Source organism: Bos mutus, chromosome 7 (assembly GCF_027580195.1).
Source record: "Bos mutus isolate GX-2022 chromosome 7, NWIPB_WYAK_1.1, whole genome shotgun sequence".
In the NCBI taxonomy this organism is placed as follows: Eukaryota; Metazoa; Chordata; class Mammalia; order Artiodactyla; family Bovidae; genus Bos; species Bos mutus.
The window spans coordinates 94,061,853-94,088,996 of NC_091623.1; the positions used below are offsets into that span (position 1 = coordinate 94,061,853).

Consider the following 27,144-nt stretch of genomic DNA (forward strand, 5'->3'; position numbering starts at 1 on the left):
ATTCAGCTATCAACTCCGCATCTTATAAAGTTTATAATGCCTGCTGGTTCACAGACCTTCTTTCATTAGTTGTTGAAAATGCCACATTTTTACTAATATAGACAAGATACTTGGTATTTTCCAGAAGTTTTCTAGTTTGCCTTTGCTTGCTGAAAGTAGTCTCACTGAAGTTCATATACCAATTTATGTAAACTTTCAAGATAGTGTTGTTCCTTTCTAGATAAAACACCTGTCCACAGTCCAGCTCCAGTGCTGCATTAACCTTCTTTAATAGTACTCAAGCTCACTTTTTGTAGGCCATCCTTTTCTTTCATAATTTCTTTCTTGTAAAGTAATTTTTATCGGGAGTATAGTTGACTCACAATATTCTTAGTTTCTGCTGTACAGCAGAGTGAACCAGTTATACATGTAGCCACTCTTTTTTTAGATTCTTTTCCCATACAGGTAATTACAGAGTATTGAGTAGAGTTCCCTGTGCTGTATGGTATGTTATTATATTTTATATACAGTAGAGTGTATGTTTCCCAATTTATCCCTCCCACCCATCCCCCTTGGTAACCTTAGTTTATTTCCCTACAACTATGACTATTTCTGTTTTGTAAATAACTTCATTTGTGTGTAAGCAATGTTGTTGTTGTTCAGTTGCCTAATTGTTTCTCACTCTTTTTGACACCATGGATTGCAGCATGCCAGGCCTCCCTGTCCCTCATCATCTCCTGGAGTTTGCCCAAGTTCATGTACATTACATCAGTACATGTAATGTACCATCCAGCCATCTCATCTTCTGTTGCCTTCTCCTTTTGCCATGTCATCTTCTGTTGCCCCCTTCTCCTTTTGCCTTCAGTCTTTCCCACTATCAGAGTCTTTTCCAATGAACTGGCTCTTCACATCAGGTGGCCAAAGTATTGGTGCTTCAGCATCAGTGCTTCCAATGCATATTTAGGGTTGAATTCCTTTAAGATTGGTTTGATTTCCTTGCTGTTCAAGGGACTCTCGAGTGTTCTCTAGCACCACAGTGTGAAAGCATCAATTCTCTGGCACTCTGCCTTTTTTAAGGTCCAACTCTTACAGTCGTACCATGACTACTGGACAGACCATAGCCTTGACTATATGGACCTTTGTCAGCAAAGTAATGTCTTTGCTTTTTAACACTGTCTAGGTTTGTCTAGCTTTCCTGCCAAGAAGCAGTTGTCTTATGATTTCATGGCTGCAGTCACCATCCACAGTGATATAAGCAGTATCACGTGATATTTGTCTTTCTCTGACTTACTGTGTATGACAGACTCTGGGTCCATCCATGTTGCTATAGATGGCATTATTTTGTTTGTTACTTTTTTTATGACTGAGTAATATTTCATTGTATATATGTACCACATCTTATTTATCCATTTCTCTGTGGATGGACATTTAAGTTGCTTCCAGGTTGCTGGCTATTATAAACAGTGCTGCAGTGGACACTGGAGTGCTGCATGTATCTTTTGGAATTGTGGTTTTCTTTGGTTATGTGCCCAGGAGTGGAATTACTAGATCATATGGTAGTTCTCTTTTTAGTTTTGAAAGAACCTGTATACTGGGGCTTCCCAGGTGGTGCTAGTGGTAAAGAACCCGCTTGTCAATGCAGGAAATATAAGAGATGCAGGTTCAATCCCTGCCTTGGGAAGATCCCTTGGAAGAGGGCATGGCAACCTACTCCAGTATTCTTGCCTGGAGAATCCCATGGACAGAGGAGTCTGGAGGGCTACAGTCTACAGGGTTGCAGAGCTGGACATGACTGAAGCAACTCAGCATGCACAACACATGCTGTTCTCCATAGTGGTTGTACCAATTGATACTCCTACCAACAGTGTAAAAGCGTTTCCTTTTCTCCACACCCTCTCCAGCATTTATTATTTCTAAATTTTGATGGCCATTCTGACTGATGTGATACCTCATTGTACTTTTGATTTGCATTTCTTTAATAATCAGTGATGTTGAGCATCTTTTCATGTGCTGTTTAGCCATTTGTATGTCTTCTTTGGAGAAATGTCTGTTTAGAGCTGCCTATCTTTTGATTTAGTTGTTTTGTTTTTGATACTGAGTTGCATGAATTGTTTGTGTACTTTGGAGATTAATCCCTTGTTCACTTCGGTTGCAAATTTTTTCTCTCATTCTGTGGGTTGTCTTTTTGTTTTGTTTATGGTTCTTTGCTGTGCAAAAGCTTTTAAATTTAGGTCCCATCCATAATTTCTTATACATAGTATAAGAAATATGTCATTGGATTTAATGTATTATTAGTCATTGTATAACTAAAATTTTTGACTAAGTAACTGAGTTTGAGCAAGCTCCGGGAGTTGGTGATGGACAGGGAAGCCTGGTGTGCTGCAGTCCATGGGGTCACAAAGAGTCAGACACGACTGAGTGAGTGAACTGAACGGTGTTGTATAGAAAAATCATTCAAGCTGGCATGCTTTCTCTGTGTCTTCTGTAGTGGAAGTGTAAAAAGTTGTAGGAAGGAAGAAGGCTATAGATATTCCAGATCAGCAGTGACTTCCTCCTTCCTGCCATGTGGTTCATATACCTCTCCATTTCTCCATGATACTTATCTATCTTATTAATCTTAACCTTTCTAAAATTTTACATTTATGAAAATCTAAAGTACCAGGAAATAGTAGAGGTATAATTATTTAGTGCTTTGTATACAAACAAACCTTTATTTCTAGACTTCTATGTTTTATGTTTTTGACATATTTCAGAAGTCAATTTTAGAAGAGAATAGGTGTTCCACCAACCTGAAGAGAGGAGCAGTAAGGTTTTCATACAGAGATACTCTTCGTAAGATACCTGAAGCCTGTTTAACTCAGAGGAAACATATAGCATATGTTTACATTGGTCATACATGCAGGGTAAAGCCATTCTCTGCCTGTGGAAGACAAATATCAAGTGTTTGAGTTAAACAGAAGTAATTCTTGTTCCGCAAAAAAGTACTTTTCTGTTTGATTTTGCAAAGCGTTCTATTAACTCATCTACCTATTGCAATTAACGTGAATTCCCTCTGATCTGAATTTTGGAAAGCTTTCCTTAAGTATTTAGAATTTATTCCTATAGAATCTATTATCAGTCATTCATTTAAATCAAGCTTTTATGGTAGTATTTGAATATGAGCAGTTAGACAACAGTTTTAAATCTTACCCAGTTGAAAATCAAGTAATTTTTTTTCATAGCACTGCATTCTAAAGACAACTGTGTGTGATAATGTTTACAGTTAGGTAGAGGGTCAGAAATAAAACTTGACTCTAGGCTTTCTGATACCCAAAAATCTGCCTCTGACCAATGTTATGTGACTGAATATTCTTCCGACTAAAGGTACTACGAAATGAATTTTCAGTTAGGGTTCTCAACAGTTAACGATCACAACTACAATTTTCAAGTAGATCTCTCAAGTTTCCTAACTTTTTAAATGACACACACAGCCTGAAACTGTGTCTCTTCATGGTTTAAAATAAGATGTTTTTTAATTTTTTGACAAAAAGTGACCTTGGACTTAAGAAAAAAATAAAAGGTTATTATCCCAATGGCATAAGGAGACAAGAATGGGAAATAGAATGCCCACTTAAAAACTATTGTTCTGTAAGCCATCCATAAAGTTGAACACTGAGAAAAAATTTCTGTAACTCCTACTTTATGTAAGAAATACCAGGTTATGCTATGATGGTTTAAATCTAAATTTGAGTACCCTCCCAAATAAATACTGAGTCAGATTAATTTTATGAAAGAAGATATGTTGGTGTTTCATAACTCTATTCACACTTTTATTCCAATTAATGACTTCAACTTTCTTTTTAGACAGTGACTATAGACATTGTCAACATGGTTTTAACTTCTAAAGTAAACATGGTCAGATTCTGAAATGAGCAGCAAGTACTTAAGAGATTCAAAGGTGTTTAAGCTTACATATAAGCTACATATTTTTAATTAAATTTAATCAAAAAACTTAAATCTTCTTAAGCCATGGCACGGCAGATTGAGCAGTCCTTTTTTGGCAATGGATGGTCAAGGTGCCATCTGTCTTTGAAGTGGACACCTGAAAGTATGTGTGGAGAGCGGGCCTGGTCAAGCACATGCAGTGCCTATTAACTGAAAATTAACAGAATTAAAGAGTTTGATTGCAGTACATATTTCACATGCCTCTTGTCATATTTCTTCTAACCATGAAGCCTGGTCTTTTCTCCTTCACGTCTCACTCAGTTACACCTCCTCCAAGAAGCCACTAGTGACTCATCTGAAAAAGACCTCTGTCTAGTAAAAACTCAAAATTATTTTGATGGTTATCTGTGTCTCCCCAACTAGAGTGTAAACAGTAAAGTTAGGGAACCCTGTTTGTCTTGTTCTCTGCTAGTACAGTAGCAGGCACATACTAGGAGTGCGGTACTTGATGTTCCCCTGTAATGCGTTTTCCTCTGTTTGAAACCGCCCCTCTCTCCTCCCAGCGCTGGCTTCTTCATGCTCCTAAAACAAAGTCTATCTTATGGCTTTTAAGATGCTGCTTGACTTGGTCCCTGTCCACTTATCTAAACTCGAAGAAAGTCCTTATTGGCTTTCTCTCAGTTCCTCACATATGCCAAGGATGTTTGTCAGCCTTTGTAGTCATCTCTTCTGCCTGAAATGCCCTACCTCTCCTATAAGCTTGTTCTTTTGTACTATTCAGTGCTCAGATATTTAGAGAGGTCTTCTATAGTACCCCACACTATAATGTTATGGCTCTCTGAAATAAATTTGGTCATTTGTTTGGTTTTCCTCATCTGCATGTTAGCATAGCCTTACGTATTACAGCTCAAGCTCTTAAAAACAGTGACACTTGGTAAATCCTCAAATATGATTAAATGAACACTGTGCTGGGAAACTTAGCCAGCAAGTTTAACTCAGCAGTTAAGCCTCTTTTAAAATATCTAGAGCTAGTATCATCCAGTCTCCTCTAAAACAGATACGACTTGACCTTTACTGTGTCATAAGGCAAGCCCTGCTGTTTAACACCTGGCTCAAATAGATGCTTTTTTATATCTTCTACCCGTTATTTTTGTGCTTGGTACACCCAACAGTGGAAACAGCAGGTTTGCTTGCTCTTCACAGGGTATCTCTTTAGGCTATCCTCATCATTCATTTTCTTCTTTACACATCCTCTGTTCATCCATTGATGTTAATTTCTAAACTTCTTGCCACTCTGGACATAGTTTTTTTTGCCAATCAGTGGCTATATTTATTTTTTTTAAACTTTACAATGGCATCCAGTTCTGAACAGAAACTACTAATGATGGATTAACTCACATGGAGTAGAGTGAGACTGTTATAACATGGTTGCAGATTTCATTAATTTTTTTTTTGGACCCCCATAGTCAACAGCCGGAGAAGGCAGTGGCACCCCACTCCAGTACTCTTGCCTGGAAAATCCCATGGACGGAGGAGCCTGGTGGGCTGCCATCTATGGGGTCGCACAGAGTCAGACATGACTGAAGCAACTTAGCAGCAGCAGGATAGTCAACAGCACCCAGAGCTCACAGTTTTAAAATCTTTTTCTCACATGAATACAGATCTCCTTCTGCCCAGATCAGTGGGTATGCATATGTGAGTGTGTGTGACTTCCCTGTTTGCTATCTAATAAAGGAGATAAGCTGTGAGTGCAAAAGTAGTAATAAAAGGTAGAATGTGATAAATGCTAGGGATATACAGGAGAGGTTTTTACCTGGTGGTATGACCATCATGAGCTAGGGGTATGTTTGAAGAACAGATCATCTGAGGGGAAAAAGAATATGTGAAGGAGAATAACAAGAGATAAAATGAGGCCAGATTCTGGAAAGCCAGAAACCATGCTGAGTACACACTGAGTGCTCAGTGAAGACACCTGTGTGTTAAGAAGAAAAACTTAGCATGATGGAGGATACACAGGCAGCAGAAAGCTGGTTAGAAAACAAGTGCAATGGGTACGGGGAATGGGTATCTGAAATATTTCACAGGCATAGACCTAGAGGACTAGAGAAAGCTGATTTATCAAATCTTAGTGTGGTTGGTTCTCTCCCATTTTCTTTACAACTCATACACATTGAGTGAGCCTTGCCATGCAAAGAGATGCTTCTTGTCTTTGGGTCCATATCTGTCATCCCTTCATCCTAGTTGTCCTCATCTGTTCATTGTCCCTGCTGAAAGTAAGATCAACATGAATTGTATTACGCTGTTTCCTTTCTGAAATACGATTACATAAATAAAACAATGCCACAGTAAGATTCCTTTTCCCTTGCTATAGACTTTACTGACCCCAAGAGATGCTATTTAAAAAATATCCTTCAGTAGGTCCTGGTCTGTAATAATGCCACATGCAATTTGCTCTGTAGTACATTCTGGCCTGCCTTAAGCATTGATAAATTCTGCATCAAGATACTTGGTAGGTTGCCCAGTTCCAAGATAATCTGGTAGGACTGATTCAGTCCTGAAGGAATATGAATAACAAATAACTTACTCATTAATAATCAGATCAGGAGCAAAACACAGCATATTTGCACATGATTGTCTGTATGATCTCCACCCCAAGGCAAATGCCATGAGGAACATCCATGAATATTGCAGTAGAGTCATTTGGTCATCCAGATGTAAGTTCCTGAATCCTGAATTAAGAGGAATAAAAGGTATGAGGAAGCACTCTAGTTGCCAAAGAGAAGATCCTCTCTCTGGGAACTGCCAGTTTTGGAAGATGCTAATAGAAGAAATGAAGTGTTAAGTGGACACAGTTCTCCTTTGTCATTTGACATGTAAGACCAAAGCTCTCAATAATTTTTTAATAGTATTCAATGTTAGAAAAAAGAGTAGCCAGTTTTTGTCACCTTTTGCTTATTTGAGTAAATATGGACTAAAGACTAAAATGCTATATTAAAAAGTACAACAGAAAGCCAAGAATCCTGGCAGACATTACTCATTCAGTGGATTTAAGTTAAAAAAATGCTCCTGATATTTATACCTCTTTACCTCATGGACGGAGGAGCTAAGAGTCGGACACGACTGAGTGACTTCACTTCACCCCTTGACTAAGTAGGGATGACAGGAAACCATGGGACCAAGGTGATACAGAGCCAGCGTGTTTTATGTAAAACATTCTAAGGTTTACACCTTAGTGCTGTTATCTTTTGCATCTTACCTGGTATTGCCTTTGCCCATTTCACGGCTGCAATCACCTGCCGCCCACCTAACATGTTGAGTGCGGTCATGATCCGCCAAGTTGAATCTGGAATAGAGCTGTCATATCCTGCATATAACACCTCGGGTTCAATGACTTCCAGCAGTGACACCAGCGTAGGTGTGAGTTGTGGTAATGTTGCAGGAACTATTGTTTTGTTAGCAGGATTTTCAGAAGTTTCTTGCGAGACTCCTGTAGTGGCCTGCTGAATTCCTTTTATCTTTTTCTTTGTTTTTCGAGCTGTGGGTATATTAAAAAAAAATACATAGAAATCAGCTGTAATGGGAAAGTTTGGAGAGCGTGGTTTATTCAAGAGGTATTTCAGTTGCTGAAACTAATTTGAAAAAGGAGAAATCTTTTATGTAGCAGTTATGATAAAGTGACACGAAAGAAGAGAAAAACAGTTTTTCCTGAAAGCAAAGAATCAAGAGGAACCCATTCATTTAATTTCCTCTACAAACAAGACAGTTACTTCTTCATTACAGTTAAATGTCTTACTATGTTAAAACAATATAAACATATCACTTACATATTCTTCCATTAAAGTAATTTCTGTCTCAATTTCACTCCAAAGTAAAAATTTCATTAGTTATACAAGGCAAATTACTATCAACTGAAAGAAAGAATTTAAGTTTGTAATACCAGTAACTGTGGTGGCTTAGGGTTAATCTAAATTGTGGGTGTAATGAAGAGAGTGATACTGTTTATCGTCTTGCACAAAGTCCCCTTCTTATCAAGATAGTAAGAAGATCTTGCACAGGAGATCATGCATGCAGAAAGATCCCCATTTCACCTTTATATTATGTATACTATACTATATGGGATTTAAAATCTTTGTGGCCATTCAGAGAAAATATATAAATTACCACTGGGTATAATTTCTTTTATAAGAGATTTTAACTGATGACTCTATAAGCCTAAAGTATCTATTTTCATATCATATATAAAGTAACTTTTATTTTTGACTTAGTTTGGAAAAGTATAATTGAATTAAAACATGGATTCCGTAGATTTTTTTAGCAGACATATTCATATTCTTGAATTTACTTGTTCCAGTGACAAATGAAAATATTATTCTTTTCTGGTTATATGTGGGGCCAAAGCAAGCAAATTATGGTATTCTTAAAGAGAAATTACTCAGAACTCCAAGGAAGGACAAGGAATGCAAGTTGTATGAAAGCAGAAGTGTATCTGTCTCAGTTATCAGGTATGCAGACCATTGTGTTAAGGAAAAGTAAATGATAGTCACATTTAAAAATAATTATTATATATTTTGTCCCTAAAATGACAAAGTACATAGTTTGCGGAGGACAGATGTAGGGGCAAGAACTATGTATATCCATGTGCAGTGTTGGGGGTAAAAAAAAAAAACAAACCCTGTCGTTTGGTTGGGTAGAATGGTCCCATTTCTTACTGTGCTCAAACATTTAAGAATTTTTAGTTAACGTTTCAAAACAGAGAAATACAATCACGACAGACATGCTCTAATTTATTTTACCATGCTCTATTGAAGACACAGTATGGTGCAGTAGAGAGCATAAATATGAAACCAACATGTTGGAATATAATCCTGGCTCTGCCACTGAGTAGCTGGGTATCTGTGCCCTATTCTCTGGGCCTTTGTTTCCTCTTCTATAAAATGAGGATAATGTCAGTACCTACCTCATAGGATCTGTTGATAATTAAATCAGTTAGAATATATAAAATGCATAAAACAGTTCTTGGCACATGATCACCGTCTCAACTGGTAGTAAAATACAGTTGGAAAATATTCTGAATTCACGTAGTCCAAGTTTAAAGAGGAGTGACAAAGTTAAAAATGGAAGAGCTCCTAGACATTAAGGGAACTCTTGAAACAACCAAAGTTATCATATCTTACTGACACCCAGGCCTCAAAATCAGGAAGTATATATTTTGTTGACAAATGAGAACATGCATGTCCCAAATAAATACACTGAAACAGTACTTTAAAAACTACTATTAACCATAACTTTAAATTTGTCTAGAATATGTGTTCTTACACTCTACATTAGAGCAGAAGAAAGAATAATGACAAACTGGAGGACTTTAAAGTATTCTCACCTTATCATAAAACTTCTATAAGAGAGCACAGGCAAAAGATTTTCTGACAATCATACCCATGTTTTCTTAGGTAAGTCTCACAAGGCAATAGAAATAAAAAGACAATCTAAAGACAGGAAGAAAATACTTGCAAATGATTCAACAGGGCTTAATTTTCAAAATATACAAACAGCTCATACAACTTGTCAACAAAAATCAAACAACCCCCCTTTTTTGGTGGCCTATAGGCATGTGAAAAGATGATTAACACTGCTTAGAGCTCCAGATGAAAGTTAAACTTGGTGTGTATTCGGGAAAGCATCTAAAGATGTTAAAGCAGCCACACTGTATTAGTGATAGGACCAAATGCTGAGTTTGTTCTTTGAATGAACTACTTGGGGAATTAAAGGAAAGCAGTAAAACTGGGGCTGGAGGGCAAAACATATAAACCAGTCAGTAAAACCTGGCATGCATTAATACATATTCATTTAAATGGTCAGAGAGAAGGAAGATGAAACTAAAATATGCACAGAGATGTAAGAAATGAGGAATAACTATCTGGTTTTGGTAATAAATTATCCTTGTGGCACTGAATGTCTACGTGAATTTGTAGTCAATCTCTGTAGCTTTGGTAACACCTATAAGACGATGGGCATTTATCATTTTCTTTAAATCAATGTTTAACACATTGGCACCCTGTAGTAAAGTTTAAGAACGTAGGCATGCTGGGAAAAAAGTGGGCTAAGTGATTGATGTGTCATGAATGTTTCTAAATATGGTGAAGACAAGACTAATCTTTTTTGCTATCAAAGTAATATGAAGAACTGAGAATGTTCTTGTGTGGATTGGGGAATTAAGACTGCAGTTACAGCCATAAATCTACTTTATGTTTTAAAACATGTAAGCAGTGTGTACTGGATAGCCCCAACAGTTAGTCTCTTTTCTGTCAGAAGAACCACATGGATTTCATCCTTCCTCTAATAGCGCCATATACAAGATTCAGTTCAGTTCAGTCACTCAGTCAGGTCTGACTCTTTGCGACCCCACAGACTGCAGTACGCCAGGCTTCCCTGTCCATCACCAACTCCTGGAGCTTGCTCAAACTCATGTCCATCAAGTTGGTGATGCCATCCAACCATCTCATCCTCTGTCATCCTCTTCTGCTCCTGCCTTGAATCTTTCCCAGCATCAGTCCTTGCAATGAATATTCAGGACTGATCTCCTTTAGGATGGACTGGTTGGATCTCCTTACAGTCCAAGGGACTCTTTCAAGAATCTTCTCCAACACCACAGTTAAAAAGCATCAATTCTTCAGTGCTCAGCTAGCTTTATGGTCCAACTCTCACATCCATACATGACCACTGGAAACACAATAGCCTTGACTAGATGGCCCTTTGTTGGCAAAGTAATGTCTCTGCTTTTGAATATGCTGTCTAGGTTGGTCATAACTTTGCTTCCAAGGAGCAAGCGTCTTTTAATTTCCTGGCTGCAGTCACCATCTGCAGTGATTTTGGAGCCCCCCAAAATAAAGCCTCTCACTGTTTCCACATCTATTTCCCATGAAGTGATGGGACCGGATGCCATGATCTTAGTTTATGGAATATTGAGCTTTAAGCCAACTTTTTCACTTTCCTCTTTCAGTTTCATCAAGAGGCTCTTTAGTTCTTCTTTGCTTTCTGCCATAAGAGTGGTGTCATCTGCATATCTGAGGTTATTGATATTTCTCCTGCCAATCTTGATTCTAGCCTGTGCTTCATTCAGCCGGCATTTCCCATGATGTACTCTGCATATAAGTTAAATAAGCAGGGTGACAATATACAGCCTTGACGTACTCCTTTCCCGATTTGGAACCAGTCTGCTGTTCCATGCCCAGTTCTAACTGTTGCTTCCTGACCTGCATACAGATTTCTCAGGAGGCAGGTCAGGTGGTCTGGTATTCCCATCTTCTTTAAGAATTTTCCAGTTTGTTGTGATCCACACAAAAGCTTAGGCGTAAGTCAATAAAGCAGAAATAGATGTTTTTCTGGAACTCTCTTGTTTTTTCCATGATCCAGCGGATGTTGGCAATTTGATCTCTGGTTCCTCTGCCTTTTCTAAATCCAGCTTGAACATCTGGAAGTTCACGGTTCACGTATTGCTGAAGCCTGGCTTGGAGGATTTTGAGCATTACTTTACTAGTGTGTTGTTGAGTGCCACTGTGCGGTAGTTTGAGCATTCTTTGGCATTGCCTTTCTTTGGGATTGGAATGAAAACTGACCTTTTTCAGTCCTGTGGCCATTGCTGTGTTTTCCAAATTTGCTGGCATACTGAGTGCAACACTTTCACAGCATCATCTTTTAGGATTTGAAACAGCTCAGCTGGAATTCTATCACCTCCACTAGCTTTGTTCGTAGATTAGTCTTTCCAAAATTCAAGTCTGATCCTGTCTCTGCCCCGATTTTCCATCTAACTCCTACTGAACATCTCTAGATTTAAAATTCAGTGTTGCCTTTTTTTTTTTTTGCCTTTTAGGACAGAATCAGGTGACCGACCTCTTGCTCCTGTTTATCTTATAGTGTGTTGTACCATTTTGTGTTGACTCTGCAACCTAACTAGACAGTAAAGTGCTTGAGTACAGGCACTATTTTACTGATTTTGAATACAGACACTGTTTTATTCATTTTATGTCTAATGCCTGCTTTGGTGAAAACTTGCTGAATTGAAGTGCACCACTACCACCTTCAACTAAAGCAAAATTCCAAACTTGCTACCCCAGGGAAAAGATTTCAAATAATATCAATGTTAATTACACTTGTTATATAAGCAAGAATATGAAACTCATTCATAACTAGTTTCACATTTCTTCTTTGCTTGAAAAAACCCATTGAAGGCTTTCCTCACTTTTTCCCCACTATAGGTTGGAAATAAAAGATTGATATATACATGTATATGCAAAGTAAAAGGTAAATAACAGAATAATTCTGACTTGTTTCTATACTAACCCTAGCCAATAGTTGTGTTTGAAAAAAGAAATAAAGACCAAAGTAATGTTTCTTCAAGTATTACAAGTTTGATTATTACATAATTTTCTTTCTTCATGTATAGTTTGGCTATAATGAAGTCAGTCTATGTAATAAGAGTTGATAACCTTAAACAGAATATGAAATACTCATTTAATAGACCAGTTAGACCTAATATCTATAGGATATTTCACCCCAAAACAATGAATTTCACCTTTTTCTCAAACGCACATGGAAACTTCTCCAGGATAGATCACATCCTGGGCCATAAATCTAGCCTTGGTAAATTCAAAGAAAATTGAAATCATTCCAAGCATCTTTTCTGACAACAATGCAGTAAGATTAGATCTCAATTACAGGAGAAAAACCATTAAAAATTGCAACATATGGAGGCTGAACAACACGCTGCTGAATAACCAACAAATCACAGAAGAAATAAAAAAATGCATAGAAACGAATGAAAATGAAAACACAACAACCCAAAACCCGTGGGACACTGTAAAAGCAGTGCTAAGGGGAAAGTTCATAGCAATACAGGCATACCTCAAGAAACAAGAAAAAAGTCAAATAAATAACCTAACTCTACACCTAAAGCAACTAGAAAAGGAAGAAATGAAGAACCCCAGGGTTAGTAGAAGGAAAGAAATCTTAAAAAATTAGGGCAGAAATAAATGCAAAAGAAACAAAAGAGACCATAGCAAAAATCAACAAAGCCAAAAGCTGGTTCTTTGAAAGGATAAATAAAATTGACAAACCATTAGCCAGACTCATCAAGAAACAAAGGGAGAAAAATCAATAAAATTAGAAATGAAAATGGAGAGATCACAACAGACAACACAGAAATACAAAGGATCATAAGAGACTACCATCAATAATTACATGCCAATAAAATGGACAAATTCTTAGAAAAGTACAACTTTCTAAAAATCCTACTTTTAATTATTGCATCTGCTTACTGATTTTTTTCAAAAGTAAAGTGATAAATTTTTATATGGTGCAAAGACATTCATTTTCGATATTTACATTACCTTCCAGGTTCATTCCAGCTTGAAGGCATTTTCTATAGCGGCATGCTGGGCAGTTTTTTCTTCGAATTTTATCAATGATACAATCATTTCTTCCAGCACAAAGATAATTGTGCTGTCCTACATGGAAAATAAAGGCACTGTTAAAATTTCCCAGGCCTTAAAGGATATTTTTATGGGGAGGCTCTTTTTTGTTGTTTTCGGGGAACATAGCCAAGGACCAAAGGCACTGATGAAGGCAGGCATACTGTACATCCAATACAAAGTGAGAGATCAATTTAAAAAGTAAAGTCTTTCACATTGTTTAACAAGTAAAGTCTTTCATATTGTTTAACAAGCATAGTTCATTAAAAAAAAATTACTGCAGTATACATACAGAAAAGTACACAAATCATAAATTTATCACCTAATAAACTTATTAAGAAGCAGAAAGTACCCCACAAACCCTCTTTTTGCCCCTTTCCAGTCACTACCTCTTCCTTGATAAACTGGTCTTTAAATTGTGCTTTAAACAGTTTCTTAACCATTATAGAAGACCTCTGTAATCAGTGTTTTATTATAACTTCTAATCTAATGCTTAGCAGGATTAAAGAAAGAGGAAACTGGTTTAAAAATATGGTGAGAGTACCAAAGGGAAAATTACTTTAATTCATCATTGCACCACCACATGCAAATAAAGTATGCTTCCCTTCCAAATTTTAAATGAAGTTATTAGTAAAGGCTTAATCTTAAATTGTGTTAAGGTGGCCAGCAATTAGGTAAATCACAGACTTGGCAAACTAAACTACTCTATCTGTAACTTAGGGAGATTTTTAAATTATTTCACATGTTTTTAGACACCAGCTACTGATGATTGTTACTGTCTAAAATCTTCTGGGACCCAGTATTAAATGTGTTAAGAGGTAGAAATGCAGTTTTTACCTGTCAAAAAATTTCAAGGGAAATTTAAAAGGGAAAGACAAAAAGTCTTCCTACTTTCCCTCTACCCTCAGTGTACCCTCTTTTGTTGAAGAAAGCTATCTGAGGATTTGCTAGCCTGGCATTAAAACTGAAAGGATCCTTCTACACAAGACCAGCATATCTAAATAGATACACTGGATAGTTAAGACTCCATGTCCTTACACTAGAGGGGGTGGTATTCAGAAGATTGCAGGACATTTGTCTTCTCAAAAATAAATCATATTCAAAGAAAAGAGAAACATAATAATCAATTCGTAAGGTTGAATATACCTAGTTCTGATATTAGGAAAAGATCCTTTATGTACAGAATAATCTACTTGATTTGGATAAAACAAACTATATTCACTTCTTCCTAACATGTTAAATCACAGGGCTTGTTAAGCATTAGTTTGGGGTAGATGGTTAACTACATCAGTTTCAGTTCTTTGTGAGGAACAGGCCACAGAATTTGACTACTGGTCTACAATTCAGCTTTGTTCCAGAGTTGTTCTCCAGTGCCAAGTGTCTGTACCAGTCATTTCTATTCCTTTCTGTATTGTGTAAGTTTCCTAGCTTCTTTTCTTGGACATGAAATAGAAGCTCTAACCCAATAATTCTATTATACAGAATTAAATAAGGAACAACAGATAAAATCATAGTTGAAGCAGTTATAATAATGAAAACGTTTTAACCCATAAGACTATCCCTGACTTATTGTTCTTCAGTAAACTAGAAGGGACAATTAAAAAAATTATTGGTAAACACAGAGAAAGTTTCAGTGCTTTATATCTAACCAAAAGCTCAGAATGTGCATGTTAAGCTAATATTTATTTTTTTTGGCTGTGCTGGGTCTTCCTTGCTGTGTGGGCTTTTCTCTGGTTGTGGCAAGCAGGGGCTGCTCTCTAGTTGCAGTGCTTGGGCTTCAGCAGTTGTGGCGCATGGGCTAAGTTGCTCTGTAGCATATGGGATCTTCCCAGATCAGGGATTGAGTCTGCGTCTCCTGCATTAACAGGTGGATTCTTTACCACTGACCCACCAAGGAAGCCCTAATAATGTTTTCTTTATCCCAGGTATATCTTCACCACAATTAAGAATCTGAGCTACAGAATCAGGGGGCAATGTACCTTCGTAAGTTCAAATGCTCTATCTGGTTATTAGTATGAAGTTGGACAAGTCTGTGGGTATCTTATCTATAAAAAGAGTTTCAACTAGTGGTCACTATTTACAAGGCATGGATATGTACTCCCTGTCAATACATATGATAAGACAAGACATTTCAGTTTGGAGTTTCTGTGTCTTCTACCACTTGGTAAATTTGTTTTCTAACGAGAGAGAGGGCAGATGTCAGGAGAAAAGCCTTCAGGCCAGCTGGGATTTCTCAGTATCATTTTGTTTGTATTGTCCTTATTTTTATAGTAAAAATGAGTTTTTGCACCCATTTATGATAAAAACTCTTCAGAAAGCAGGCATGGAAGGAACATACCTCAACATAATAAAAGCCATATATGATAAACCCACAGCAAACATTATCCTCAATGGTGAAAAATTGAAAGAATTTCCCCTCAATTCAGGAATAAGACAAGGGTTCCCTCTCTCACCACTGCTATTCAACATAGTTTTGGAAGTTTTGGCCATAGCAGTCAGAGCAGAAAAAGAAAGAAAAGGAATCCAGATTGGAAAAGAAGAAGTAAAGCTCTCACTGTTTGCAGATGACATGATCCTCCACATAGAAAACCCTCAAGGCACCACCAGAAAATTATTAGAGCTAATCAATAACTATAGTAAAGTTGAAGGATATAAAATTATTACACAGAACTCCCTTGCATTCCATACACTAACAATAAGAAAACAGAATGAGAAATTAAGGAAACAATCCCATTCACCAAGAATAAAATATTAAGAATAAATCTACCTAAAGAAACAAAGGACCTATGTATAGAAAACTATAAAACACTGATGAAAGAAATCAAAGATGACACAAATAGATGGAGAAATATACCATGTTCATGGATCAGAAGAATCAATATAGTGAAAATGAATATACTACCCAAAGCAATCTACAGATTGAATGCAATCCCTACCAAACTACCAATGGTATTTTTCACAGAACTAGAACAAATAATTTCACAATTTGTATGGAAATATAAAAAAACCTCAAATAGCCAAAGCAATCTTGAGAAAGAAGAATGGAACTGGAGGAATCAACCTGCCTGACTTCAGACTATACTACAAAGTTACCGGCATCAAGACAGTATGGTACTGGCACAAAGACAGAAATATAGATCAATGGAACAAAATAGAAAGCCCAGAAATAAATCCACACACCTATGGACATCTTGACAAACGAGGCAAAAATATACAATGGAGAAAAGACAATCTCTTTTAACAACTGGTGCTGGGAAAGCTGGTCAACTACTGCTAGCAGGATGAAACTAGAACACTTTCTAACACCATACACACAAAAAAAACTCAAAATGGATTAAAGATTTAAATATAAGACCAGGAACTATAAAAACTCCTAAAGGAAAACATAGGCAAAACACTCTTTGACATAAATCACAGCAAGATCCTCTATGACCCACCTCCCAGAGTAAAAATTAAAAAATGGGACCTAATTAAGCTAAAAGCTCTTGTACAATGAAAGAAGCTATAAGCAAGGTGAAAAGACAGCCTTCAGAATGGGAGAAAATAATGGCATAACGAAGCAACTGACAAAGAATTAATCTCAAAAATATACAAGCAGCTCATGCAGCTCAATACCAGAAAAATAAATGACCCAATCAAAAAATGGGCCAAAGAACTAAACAGACATTTCTCCAAAGAAGACATACAGCTGTAACAAACACATGAAAAGATGCTTAACATCAGTCATTATCAGAGAAATGCAAATCAAAACCACAATGAGGTTTACCATCTCACATTGGTCAGAATGACTGCTATCAAAAAGTCTACAAACAATAAATGCTGGAGAGGTTGTGAAGAAAAGGGAACTCTCTTACACTGTTAGTGGGAATGCAAACTAGTACAGCTACAATGGAGAACAGTGTGGAGATTCCTTAAAAAATTGGAACTAGAACTGCCATATGACCCAGCAATCCCACTGTTGGGCATACACACTGAGGAAACCAGAACTGAAAGAGGCACATGTACCCCACTGTTGACTGCAGCACTGTTTACTATAGCTAGGACATGGAAGCAACCTATATATCCATCAGCAGACGAATGGATAGGAAAGTTTTGGTACATATACACAATGGAATATTACTCAGCTATTAAAAAGATGCATTTGAATCAGTTCTAATGAGGTGGATGAAACTGGAGCCTATTACACAGAGTGAAGTAAGTCAAAAAAGAAAAACACCAATACAGTATATTAATGCATACATATGGAATTTAGAAAGATGGTAATGATGACCCTATATGCAAGACAGCAAGAGACACAGATGTAAAGAACAGACTTCTGGACTCTGTGGGAGAAGGCTAGGGTGGGATGATTTGAGAGAACAGCATTGAAACATGTATAATTACCATATGTGAAATAGATGACCAGTCCAAGTTTGATGCACGAAACTGGACACTCAAAGCTGGTGCACTGGGACAACCCAGAGGGATGGGATGGGGCACACATGTACACCTGTTGCTGATTCATGTCAATGTATGACAAAAACCACCACAATATTGTAAAGCAATTAGCCTCCAACTAAAATAAATAAATTAAAAAAAAAAAACAGAATCAAATGCCAAAAACTGATTATTTCTGGTAAAAGTTGTAGCCTGCCTCCAAGCTGACCCTCAGTGGTCTCTGTCTCTTGGTAATCACACTCTGATTACCCTTCCCACACTATACCAGGACTGGCGTGTGACCAACAAAATAGGGCCAAAGTGATTATGTCACATCTGAGATTAAGTAATAAAGAAAATACATTCTCATATTCATCACAGTCTCTCCCTGTGGATCATTTGTTCTGGGGCATGCCAGTTGCTATGTTGAGAGCAGCATTAGAAGAGACCCACATAATGAGGAACTGAAGCTTCCTGCCAAAAGCAGTGCTGATGAGCTGGAAGATTTTGTAGCCCCAGTCAAACCTTCAGATGACTGCAGCTTCCACCAACAGTCTGAATATAACTTCATGAGAGTCCTAGGACTACCCAGCTAATAAGCTGCTCCCAAATTCCTGACTCTTAATTATGTCACACAGTTTTCTTAACATCTGTTGTTTCTAGCCACTAATTTGGGGGGTCATTTGTTACACATCAACAGATAACTAACACAGTAGGGATAGTAAAACTAATAGTTATTTTAAATAAATTAAGTTATAAAAAAGAGTGATCCAAGAAAAATACTAGGTAGTAAACAGAAGAATGATACATGGACATGATCAAGATAATTAACAGAGTACAGGAAACGAGCCACACAGCAAATGGTATCATCTAGGGTTTTCTGTTATTTGTACATACTCTGCTGGAAGTACCCAAGTTTCAAATGTGAGCTGTGACTGTCAGCTTGAGTTAGACAGCCTGAAAGCTTCAGCTTCTTTGCTGCTCTCAAAACAGTGTAGTATAGTGCAAAGTACACTTGGCAAGGTTGCTAGGAAGCCCTTGGTCTGAATTGCAGCTCTGCTGCCTAGCTGTGTGATCTCAGTAATGTTTATTAACCTTTCTGAGCTCCCGGTTTCTCCATCTGTAAAGCTGGAAAACTAGCATCTACCTCACTGTGCTTCTGCAAGGGTTAAAGGCAGTTGTGAAGAACATTCTTAAAATAGTGCCTAACACATTGTAACACACTTATATGCAGAGTACATCAAGAGAAACGCTGGGCTGGAGGAAGCAAAGCTGGAATCAAGATTGCCGGGAGAAATATCAATAACCTCAGATATGCAGATGACACCACCCTTACGGCAGAAAGTCAAAAAGAACTAAAGAGCCTCTTGATGAAAGTCAAAGAGGAGAGTGAAAAAGTTGGCTTAAAGCTCAACATTCAGAAAACTAAGATCATGGCATCCAGTCCCATCATTTCATGGCAAATAGATGGGGAAACAGTGGCTGACTTTTTTTTTTTTTCTGGGCTCCAAAATTACTGCAGATGGTGATTGCAGCCATGAAATTACAGGACGCTTACTCCTTAGAAGGAAAGTTATGACCAACCTAGACAGCATATTAAAAATACTGCCATCTAGTCAAGGCTTTGGTTTTCCCAGTGGTCATGTATAGATGTGAGAGTTGGACTGTGAAGAAAGCTGTGCCAAAGAATTGATGCTTTTGAACTGTGGTGTTGGAGAAGACTCTTGAGAGTCCCTTGGACTGCCAGGAGATCAGTCCTGGGTGGTCTTTGGAAGGACTGATGTTGAAGCTGAAACTCCAATACTTTGGCCACCTGATGTGAAGAGCTGACTCATCTGAAAAGACCCTGATGCTGGGAAAGATTGAGGGCAGGAGGAGAAGGGGATGACACAGGATGAGATGGTTGGATGGCATCACTGACTCGATGGACATGGGTTTGGGTAAACTCTGGGAGTTGGTGATGGACAGGGATGCCTGGCGTGCTGCGGTTCATGGGGTCACAAAGAGTCAGACACAACTGAGTGACTGAACTGAACTGAACACATTGTAAGCACTCAATAAACACTATAAATAATTCCTTTGTTATTGCTTTCATCTCAGTATCTAACTAGATTATAAACTGCCAGGAGTTGAGATTTTTATCCTTTCAAGTCAGCGTAGCACTGAGGTTAAGAGCCTGTTTGCAGATAGCTATGCTTGAATCCTAAGTCTGTTGCTTAAGCTGTGAGTGTCAGTTCCCTAGTGTATCAAATATGGATCATAAGAGCATTTAAGAGCTCATAGAGCTGCTAATTTAGTAGTATGACATATATAAAACATAGTACTTGGGTGTGCTAGTCACTCAGTTGTGTCTCTTTGCTACCCCATGGACTGTCACCCGCCAGGCTCCTCTGTCTATGGGATTTCCCAGACAAGAATACTGGAGTGGGTTGCCATTCCCTTCTCCAGGGGATCTTCCTGACCCAGGGAAGTATGACATACGTAAAACATAGTACTTGGTAAATTATTAATAAAAGTAGCATGTGTCTGTCTCCATTATGACCCACCACAAAGATTATATGCAATTTGTGCTAAGGGAGCATAAGAAGAAGGGACTCAGTGAAAAAAGACCACTGAACTAATATACATCTGAAGAAAAGAAGCTATCCAAATTCTTTTCTGTACACAGAAAGTAACTTACAGAATAATGAATAAAATTCAAAATCTCAATCCTTGATCTGGCTTGTATGGATAAGTAAAACTTGTACAAATTTTCTAAAAATATTTAACTTTTGGATCTTTATGATACTATGTCTGGTGGATAATCTATAATTTCTGGCAAGTATTAAAAATGGAATGAATGTAGTGTAATGAAAATCACACAAGCTTCATCTTTGTAACTGTTCAAGAAAGTGCTCTAAAATCTGTATATGGGCTTAAAACAGATTCCCATCATATCTAGAAAGGGAAAAGTAGATCTGCTGTGAGTTAGGTTAGCAAGTGATTACAGAATTTTAGAGCTGGAAGGGACTCTGGAGAATATTTAAATCCAAATAAAGGATTTACTTAGGGCTTCCCTGGTGGCTCAGATGGGAAAAAATCTACCTGCAATTCAGGAGACCCACGTTCAACCCCTGGGTTGGGAAGATCTGCTACAAATTAGGTTAGCAAGTGATTACAGAATTTTAGAGCTGGAAGGGACCACGCAGAAAATTTAAATCCAAATAAAGGATTTACTTAACACAGTTTACATTTTAACCTTTTCTTGTTTATCATGTAATCTAGCTATCTCATATTTAACTGAAATACGTATATATATTTTGCAAGAGCATAGCTAATATTCACATACTCATAGCTAAAAGCACGTGTAGGAATTTAATTCTAAAGCAGAGAATTTAATCCTAAAGCCTAAGGGACATATGGCCTGCAGTGATGTCTTATTTGTAATATATTTAGCTTTTCATACTTGTAATATATTTAGCTTTTCTTTTCTTTTTAAATTGCATTTGGACGCTTTTAGGTAAGGCATGCTTGCACCCTCTAATATCAGTGACTGCCCTTCTTCACTCATTTGGTATTGTATTTGGCCAGAATGACACATACTCAATCCCTGTAGGCACTGGAACTGGAATTTGTAGCCCCATTTTAAAGAAATAATTTTAGTTAAAATGAGGGAGAGTGAAAAAAAATTTTTTTTAATACCTGTATTTCTTTTAGGGCTCCATTGTCTCATTCTGAATTTCACTTTCAGAATTAAATCTGTCAATATTACTTATTATATACAGGAATGCTGTAACACTGTTATCACATTTACACAATGGACAGAACTAATCAGTGAAGAAAGTGCTGAATAAAGTAAAGTGAGGACAAGAAGACGCTGTAACATCTACTTTGTCAGTAGCACTGCATTAATTAGGGATGAGCTTACTTAATGACTCTACTCAGTTGTTGGGTGATAACCAAGCTGGTTAAAGCCTGAATTCCTGTGCTCCCTATGGAATAACGTAAGTAATTTTATAGTTTGCTAATGTATTAAAAGCAATCCAAACAAAAGAAAATGACTCATCTAACCCTTAAGCATATGCAAACACAACTGAAGCCAAATAATAGTACTTCATGTACTGTGAATAAATATATTAATTTTTAAAAAATATAATTATCTAATCAGAGCTTTAGGTAATCCGTTCAGGCCACACTGCCTTCTAACTGCTTTACAAATAACTACTTTACACAACAGTTTTTCCCAAAAGGATTCACTGGTAATATTTAGTGTGACTTCAGTAATTTGCTTATGGAATGAATTTAAGGAGGTGACGGGCAGACTGAGTCTGTAACAAGGGTAAACATTATATGAATATAATATTTGTCAAGTGAAATCACTTTCTTTTAAACACTTTTACTGACCTCCCCAGGCAGTTTGTCACTTGATCCTCTGTATTATAATCTCTGTACCTTGTAACTATGAACTCATCTTTCACTTCCAAGTAGACTGTGACCTCCCAGAGGACAGTGGGAGGTCCTTACATCACATTTATATCACATAGCACAGCCCCGGCTTATTAGAAAACAAAACACTTTTCCCCCTCATTATCACTCATTTTTGCCAGACTACAATCGTTGGTGGCTCTCAAACTAGCTAACTGATGGGAATTAAAGTCGGTAATACTAATAAAATGAGCACTAGTTACTGCCGAAACCTAAAACCATCATTTCACATGCATAGCACTTTCTTATGGTTATTCTCCATTCTCTGACCATACTCCCTCCCTTCAATTTTTACTTGTCTGTTTTATCTTAGTTTGCTTTTAAAAGTATCTTTTTCCCACCAGAAGAGTTAGGAGCCACCCTCCTCTCCCTGATTTTAATGACTTATAGTGGTAACAGGCTTAGCATACAGAATCCAGTCTGAGAAAAAGGAACCAAATAGAGGAAAAATAAAACTCTTCAAAACACACACTACCTTCCACTGCTCTTTTGAAGAATACTTTACAGCTTCCACAAGTCAAGACCCCATAATGACATCCTGAAGCTTCATCAGAGCAGACTAGGCAGAGTTTGGGAGGTGGTCCCGTAGCTGCTGAGGAACTGGATGGAGGAGAACTTACGTCTGGTCTCATTCCAGGGCTAGAGAAGGAAGAAAGTAGTGTTAGGATTTAATTATCATGACTGTCAGAGAATTATCAAAATACAGTTCTCTTACCTTTTCACTCCACAGTAAACATGTTCACACTGAACGTATGTATTTCAAATACTGGCAAGCATTAAAAAAATCCTACCTAGACATAGTCAAATAATGTTTTATTCTTCTATACAAAATTAAGAGTCAGGTCATTTATTTTTAAGTATCCCTTAGAAGTTCCCTGGAGGTCTAGTGGTTAGGATTTGGCACTTTCATGTCCACAGTCCCAGGTTCAATCCCTGGTCAAAACTGAAATCCCACATCACGCAGCATGGCCAAAAAAAAAAAAAGAAACCCAAAAAACAAAACAAAAAAATCCTTTAAGAAGAATGGTGAAATTGTGCTTTGCTTAGATATAATTTTTAGTTGCTTAGCATCTGTTTACAATCATCTTTAAAGGAATAATTGTGTAATTACCACCATGATCAAGAGATACAGTATTACCCATCTTCCCCCCAAAGATTCCACCTATATAAGAAATTTCTCTCTGCAATATTCTTAATCAGCCTATTCTCTAAAAGAGATAGTATTTAGGAATAAACTTTGATTGGGTGTTAGTTGTCTCTTTATTAATGCAACTAATAACATGATTAAATATCAATTATAAATATGCTTAAACTAATTCACAGAACAAACTAACTTAAGAAATTGGGTTGTCAACATGGTTAGAAATTATATTTATTAAGTAACATCTTTTTCTTCTGTTTTAGGAATAAAAGTTATAATTGTAAATAATTGTAATAAATTGTAATAAAATAATTGTAAAGTAATAATTTCTTACTTTAAGCAGTTAGGCTGATAAACTCCAAGTTCAGTCACTCAGTTGTGTCCGACTCTTTGCGAACCCATGAATCATAGAACGTCAGGCCTGCTGGTCCAACGCCAACTCCTGGAGTTCACTCAAACTCATGTCCATCGAGTCAGTGATGCCATCCAGCCATCTCATCCACTGTCGTCCCCTTCTCCTCCTGCCCCCAATCCCTCCCAGCATCAGAGTCTTTTCCAATGAGTCAACTCTTCGCATGAGGTGGCCAAAGTACTGGAGTTTCAGCTTTAGCATCATTCCTTCCAAAGAAATCCCAGGGCTGATCTCCTTCAGAATGGACTGGTTGGATCTCCTTGAAGTCCAAGGGATTCTCAAGAGTCTTCTCCAACACCACAGTTCAAAAGCATCAATTCTTCGGTGCTCAGCTTTCCTCACAGTCCAACTCTCACATCCATACATGACCACCGGAAAAAACATAGCCTTGACTAGACAGACCTTTGTTGGCAAAGTAATGTCTCTGCTTTTTAATATGCTGTCTAGGTTGGTCATGATTTTCCTTCCAAGGAGTAAGCGTCTTTTAAATTCATGGCTGCAGTCACCATCGGCAGTGATTTTGGAGCCCCCAAAAATAGTCTGCCACTGTATCCACTGTTTCCCCATCTATTTCCCATGAAGTGATGGGACCGGATGCCATGATGTTAGTTTTCTGAATGTTGAGCCTTAAGCCAACTTTTTCACTCTCCACTTTCACTTTCATCAAGAGGCTTTTTAGTTCCTCTTCACTTTCTGCCATAAAGGTGGTGTCATCTGCATATCTGAGGTTATTGATATGTCTCCCAGCAATCTTGATCCCAGCTTGTGCTTCTTCCAGCCCAGCATTTCTCATGATGTACTCTGCATATAAGTTAAATAAGCAGGGTGACAATATACAGTTTTGACGTACTCCTTTTCCTATTTGGAACCCGTCTATTGTTCCATGTCCAGTTCTAAGTGTTGCTTCCTGACCTTCATGTAGGTTTCTCAAGAGGCAGGTCAGGTGGTCTGGTATTCCCATCTCTTGAAGAATTTTCCACAGTTTATTGTGATGCACACAGTCAAAGGCTTTGGCATAGTCAATAAAGCAGAAATAGATCTTTTTCTGGAACTCTCTTGCTTTTTCCATGATCCAGCAGATTTGATCTCTGGTTCCTCTGCCTTTTCTAAAACCAGCTTGAACATCAGGAAGTTCACAGTTCACATATTGCTGAAGCCTGGCTTGGAGAATTTTGAGCATTACTAGTGTGTGAGATGAGTGCAATTGCACGGTAGTTTGAGCATTCTTTGACATTGCCTTTCTTTGGGATTGGAATGAAAACTGACCTTTTCCAGTCCTGTGGCCACTGCTGAGTTTTCCAAATTTGCTGGCATATTGAGTGCAACACTTTCACAGCATCACCTTTGAGGATTTGAAAGAGCTCAACTGGAATTCCATCACCTCCACTAGCTTTGTTCGTAGTAATGCTTTTTAAGGCCCACTTGACTTCACATTCCAGGATGTCTGGCTCTAGGTAAGTGTGAGTGATCACACCATTGTGATTATCTTGGTCGTGATTATCTTTTTTGTACAGTTCTTCTGTTTTCTTGCCATCTTTTCTTAATATCTTCTCCTTCTGTTAGGTCCATACCATTTCTGTCCTTTATTGAGCCCATCTTTGCATGAAATATTCCAAGTATCTCTAATTTTCTTGAAGAGATCTCTAGTCTTTTCCATTCTGTTGTTTTCCTCTATTTCTTTGCATTGATCACTGAGGCTTTCTTATCTCTCCTTGCTATTCTTTGGAACTCTGCATTCAGATGCTTGTATCTTTCCTTTTCTCCTTTGCTTTTCGCTTCTCTTCTTTTCACAGCTATTTGTAAGGCCTCCCCAGACAGCCATTTTGCTTTTTTGCATTTCTTTTCCATGGGGATGGTCTTGATCCCTGTCTCCTGTACAGTGTCATGAACCTCCGTCCATAGTTCATCAGGCACTCTATCTATCAGATCTAGTCCCTTAAATCTACTTCTCACTTCCACTGTATAATCATAAGGGATTTGGTTTAGGTCATACCTGAATGGTCTAGTGGTTTTCCTTACTTTCTTCAATTTAAGTCTGAATTTGGCAATAAGGAGTTCCTGATCTGAGCCATAGTCAGCTCCCAGTCTTGTTTTTGCTGACTGTATAGAGCTTCTCCATCTTTGGCTGCAAAGAATATAATCAATCTGATTTCGGTGTTGACCGACTCCAAAGGTCCCCCTAAATTCTGTCTTCAAATGAAGCATACTGGACTTAGCCAACCCTATGTTTATCTAGAGGCTTAGTGAATAGGACAGCATTCCTACCAGCCCAGCTCTGGGAATAGACCCCAGGGTTTCATATTTTTCTCTCAACATTGTTGAAGAGAATTTCTGGATGCTTCTGTATCACAAGGTATTGATCCCAGCTAGATTTGGGAGAATAGACTGAGTGCATATTGAAAGCCTACAATGGAAGAGAATAACCTGAAATTACTCTGCTGTAGGTGTGGCACAAGCCATGTCTGATTAATGGAAACTTGTGACTAAGGCAGCGGAGCTGCTGCGGTTCGGAGTTTTACAGAGAAGTAGGAAGGTCTTGGCGGAGAAGGCAATGGCACCCCACTCAAGTAACTGTTGCCTGGAAAATCCCATGGATGGAGGAGCCTGGAAGGCTGCAGCCCATGGGGTCGCTGAGGGTTGGACACAACTGAGCGACTTCACTTTCACTTTTCACTTTCATGCCTTGGAGAAGGAAATGACAACCCACTCCAGTGTTCTTGCCTGGAGAATCCCAGGGACGGGGCATCCTAGTGGGCTGCCATCTATGGGGTTGCAGAGTCGGACACGACTTAAGTGACTCAGCAGCAGCAGCAGGAAGGTCTTGGAGTGAGTGAGCAGAGCAAAGTGTTAGGGAAGCAAAAACTTGTCTGGCTTTTGTTCTGAAGATGCTCCTACTCAAGTTCAGCCAATTTCTGTCATCTGACATCTATTTTTAGGGACCAACCAGTTGTTTTTATGTTTAGTTTATGGAAAATAAGTGTAATATTTAATGATTTCAAATGTTAATTCTGTACTGTTTCCTCAGCCAGTTATATATACATATATATAGTGTGTGTGTGTATATATATGTACATGATATATATGCACACACTGCTGCTGCTGCTAAGTCGCTTTAGTCGTGTCCGACTCTGTGCGACCCCATAGGTGGCAGCCCACCAGGCTCCCCCATCCCTGGGATTCTCCAGGCAAGAACACTGGAGTGGGTTGCCATTTCCTTCTCCAATGCATGAAAGTGAAAAGTGAAAGTGAAGTCGCTCAGTCGTGTCCGACTCTTCGTGACCCCATGGACTGCAGCCTTCCAGGCTCCTCTGTCCATGGGATTTTCCAGGCAAGAGTACTGGAGT

At 38.0% G+C, this 27,144-nt stretch overlaps 1 protein-coding gene across 5 annotated transcripts in view; it reads right to left on the reverse strand.

The window, feature by feature from the left end:
• The window catches only part of NR3C1 (nuclear receptor subfamily 3 group C member 1), a 119,793-nt gene that overhangs the window by 12,683 nt on the left and 79,966 nt on the right, over nt 1-27,144 (reverse strand). For 4 of the 5 annotated variants that reach the window (XM_070374551.1, XM_070374549.1, XM_070374550.1 and 1 more), the window contains 5 exons: nt 22,720-22,886; nt 13,287-13,403; nt 7,160-7,438; nt 6,488-6,632; nt 2,769-2,899 (listed from right to left, as the gene is read on the reverse strand). In XM_070374551.1, the coding sequence (XP_070230652.1) occupies nt 2,769-2,899; nt 6,488-6,632; nt 7,160-7,438; nt 13,287-13,403; nt 22,720-22,886 (839 nt within the window). The remainder of the gene's footprint in view (nt 1-2,768; nt 2,900-6,487; nt 6,633-7,159; nt 7,439-13,286; nt 13,404-22,719; nt 22,887-27,144) is intronic. The other variant, XM_070374552.1, reaches the window with a different exon arrangement.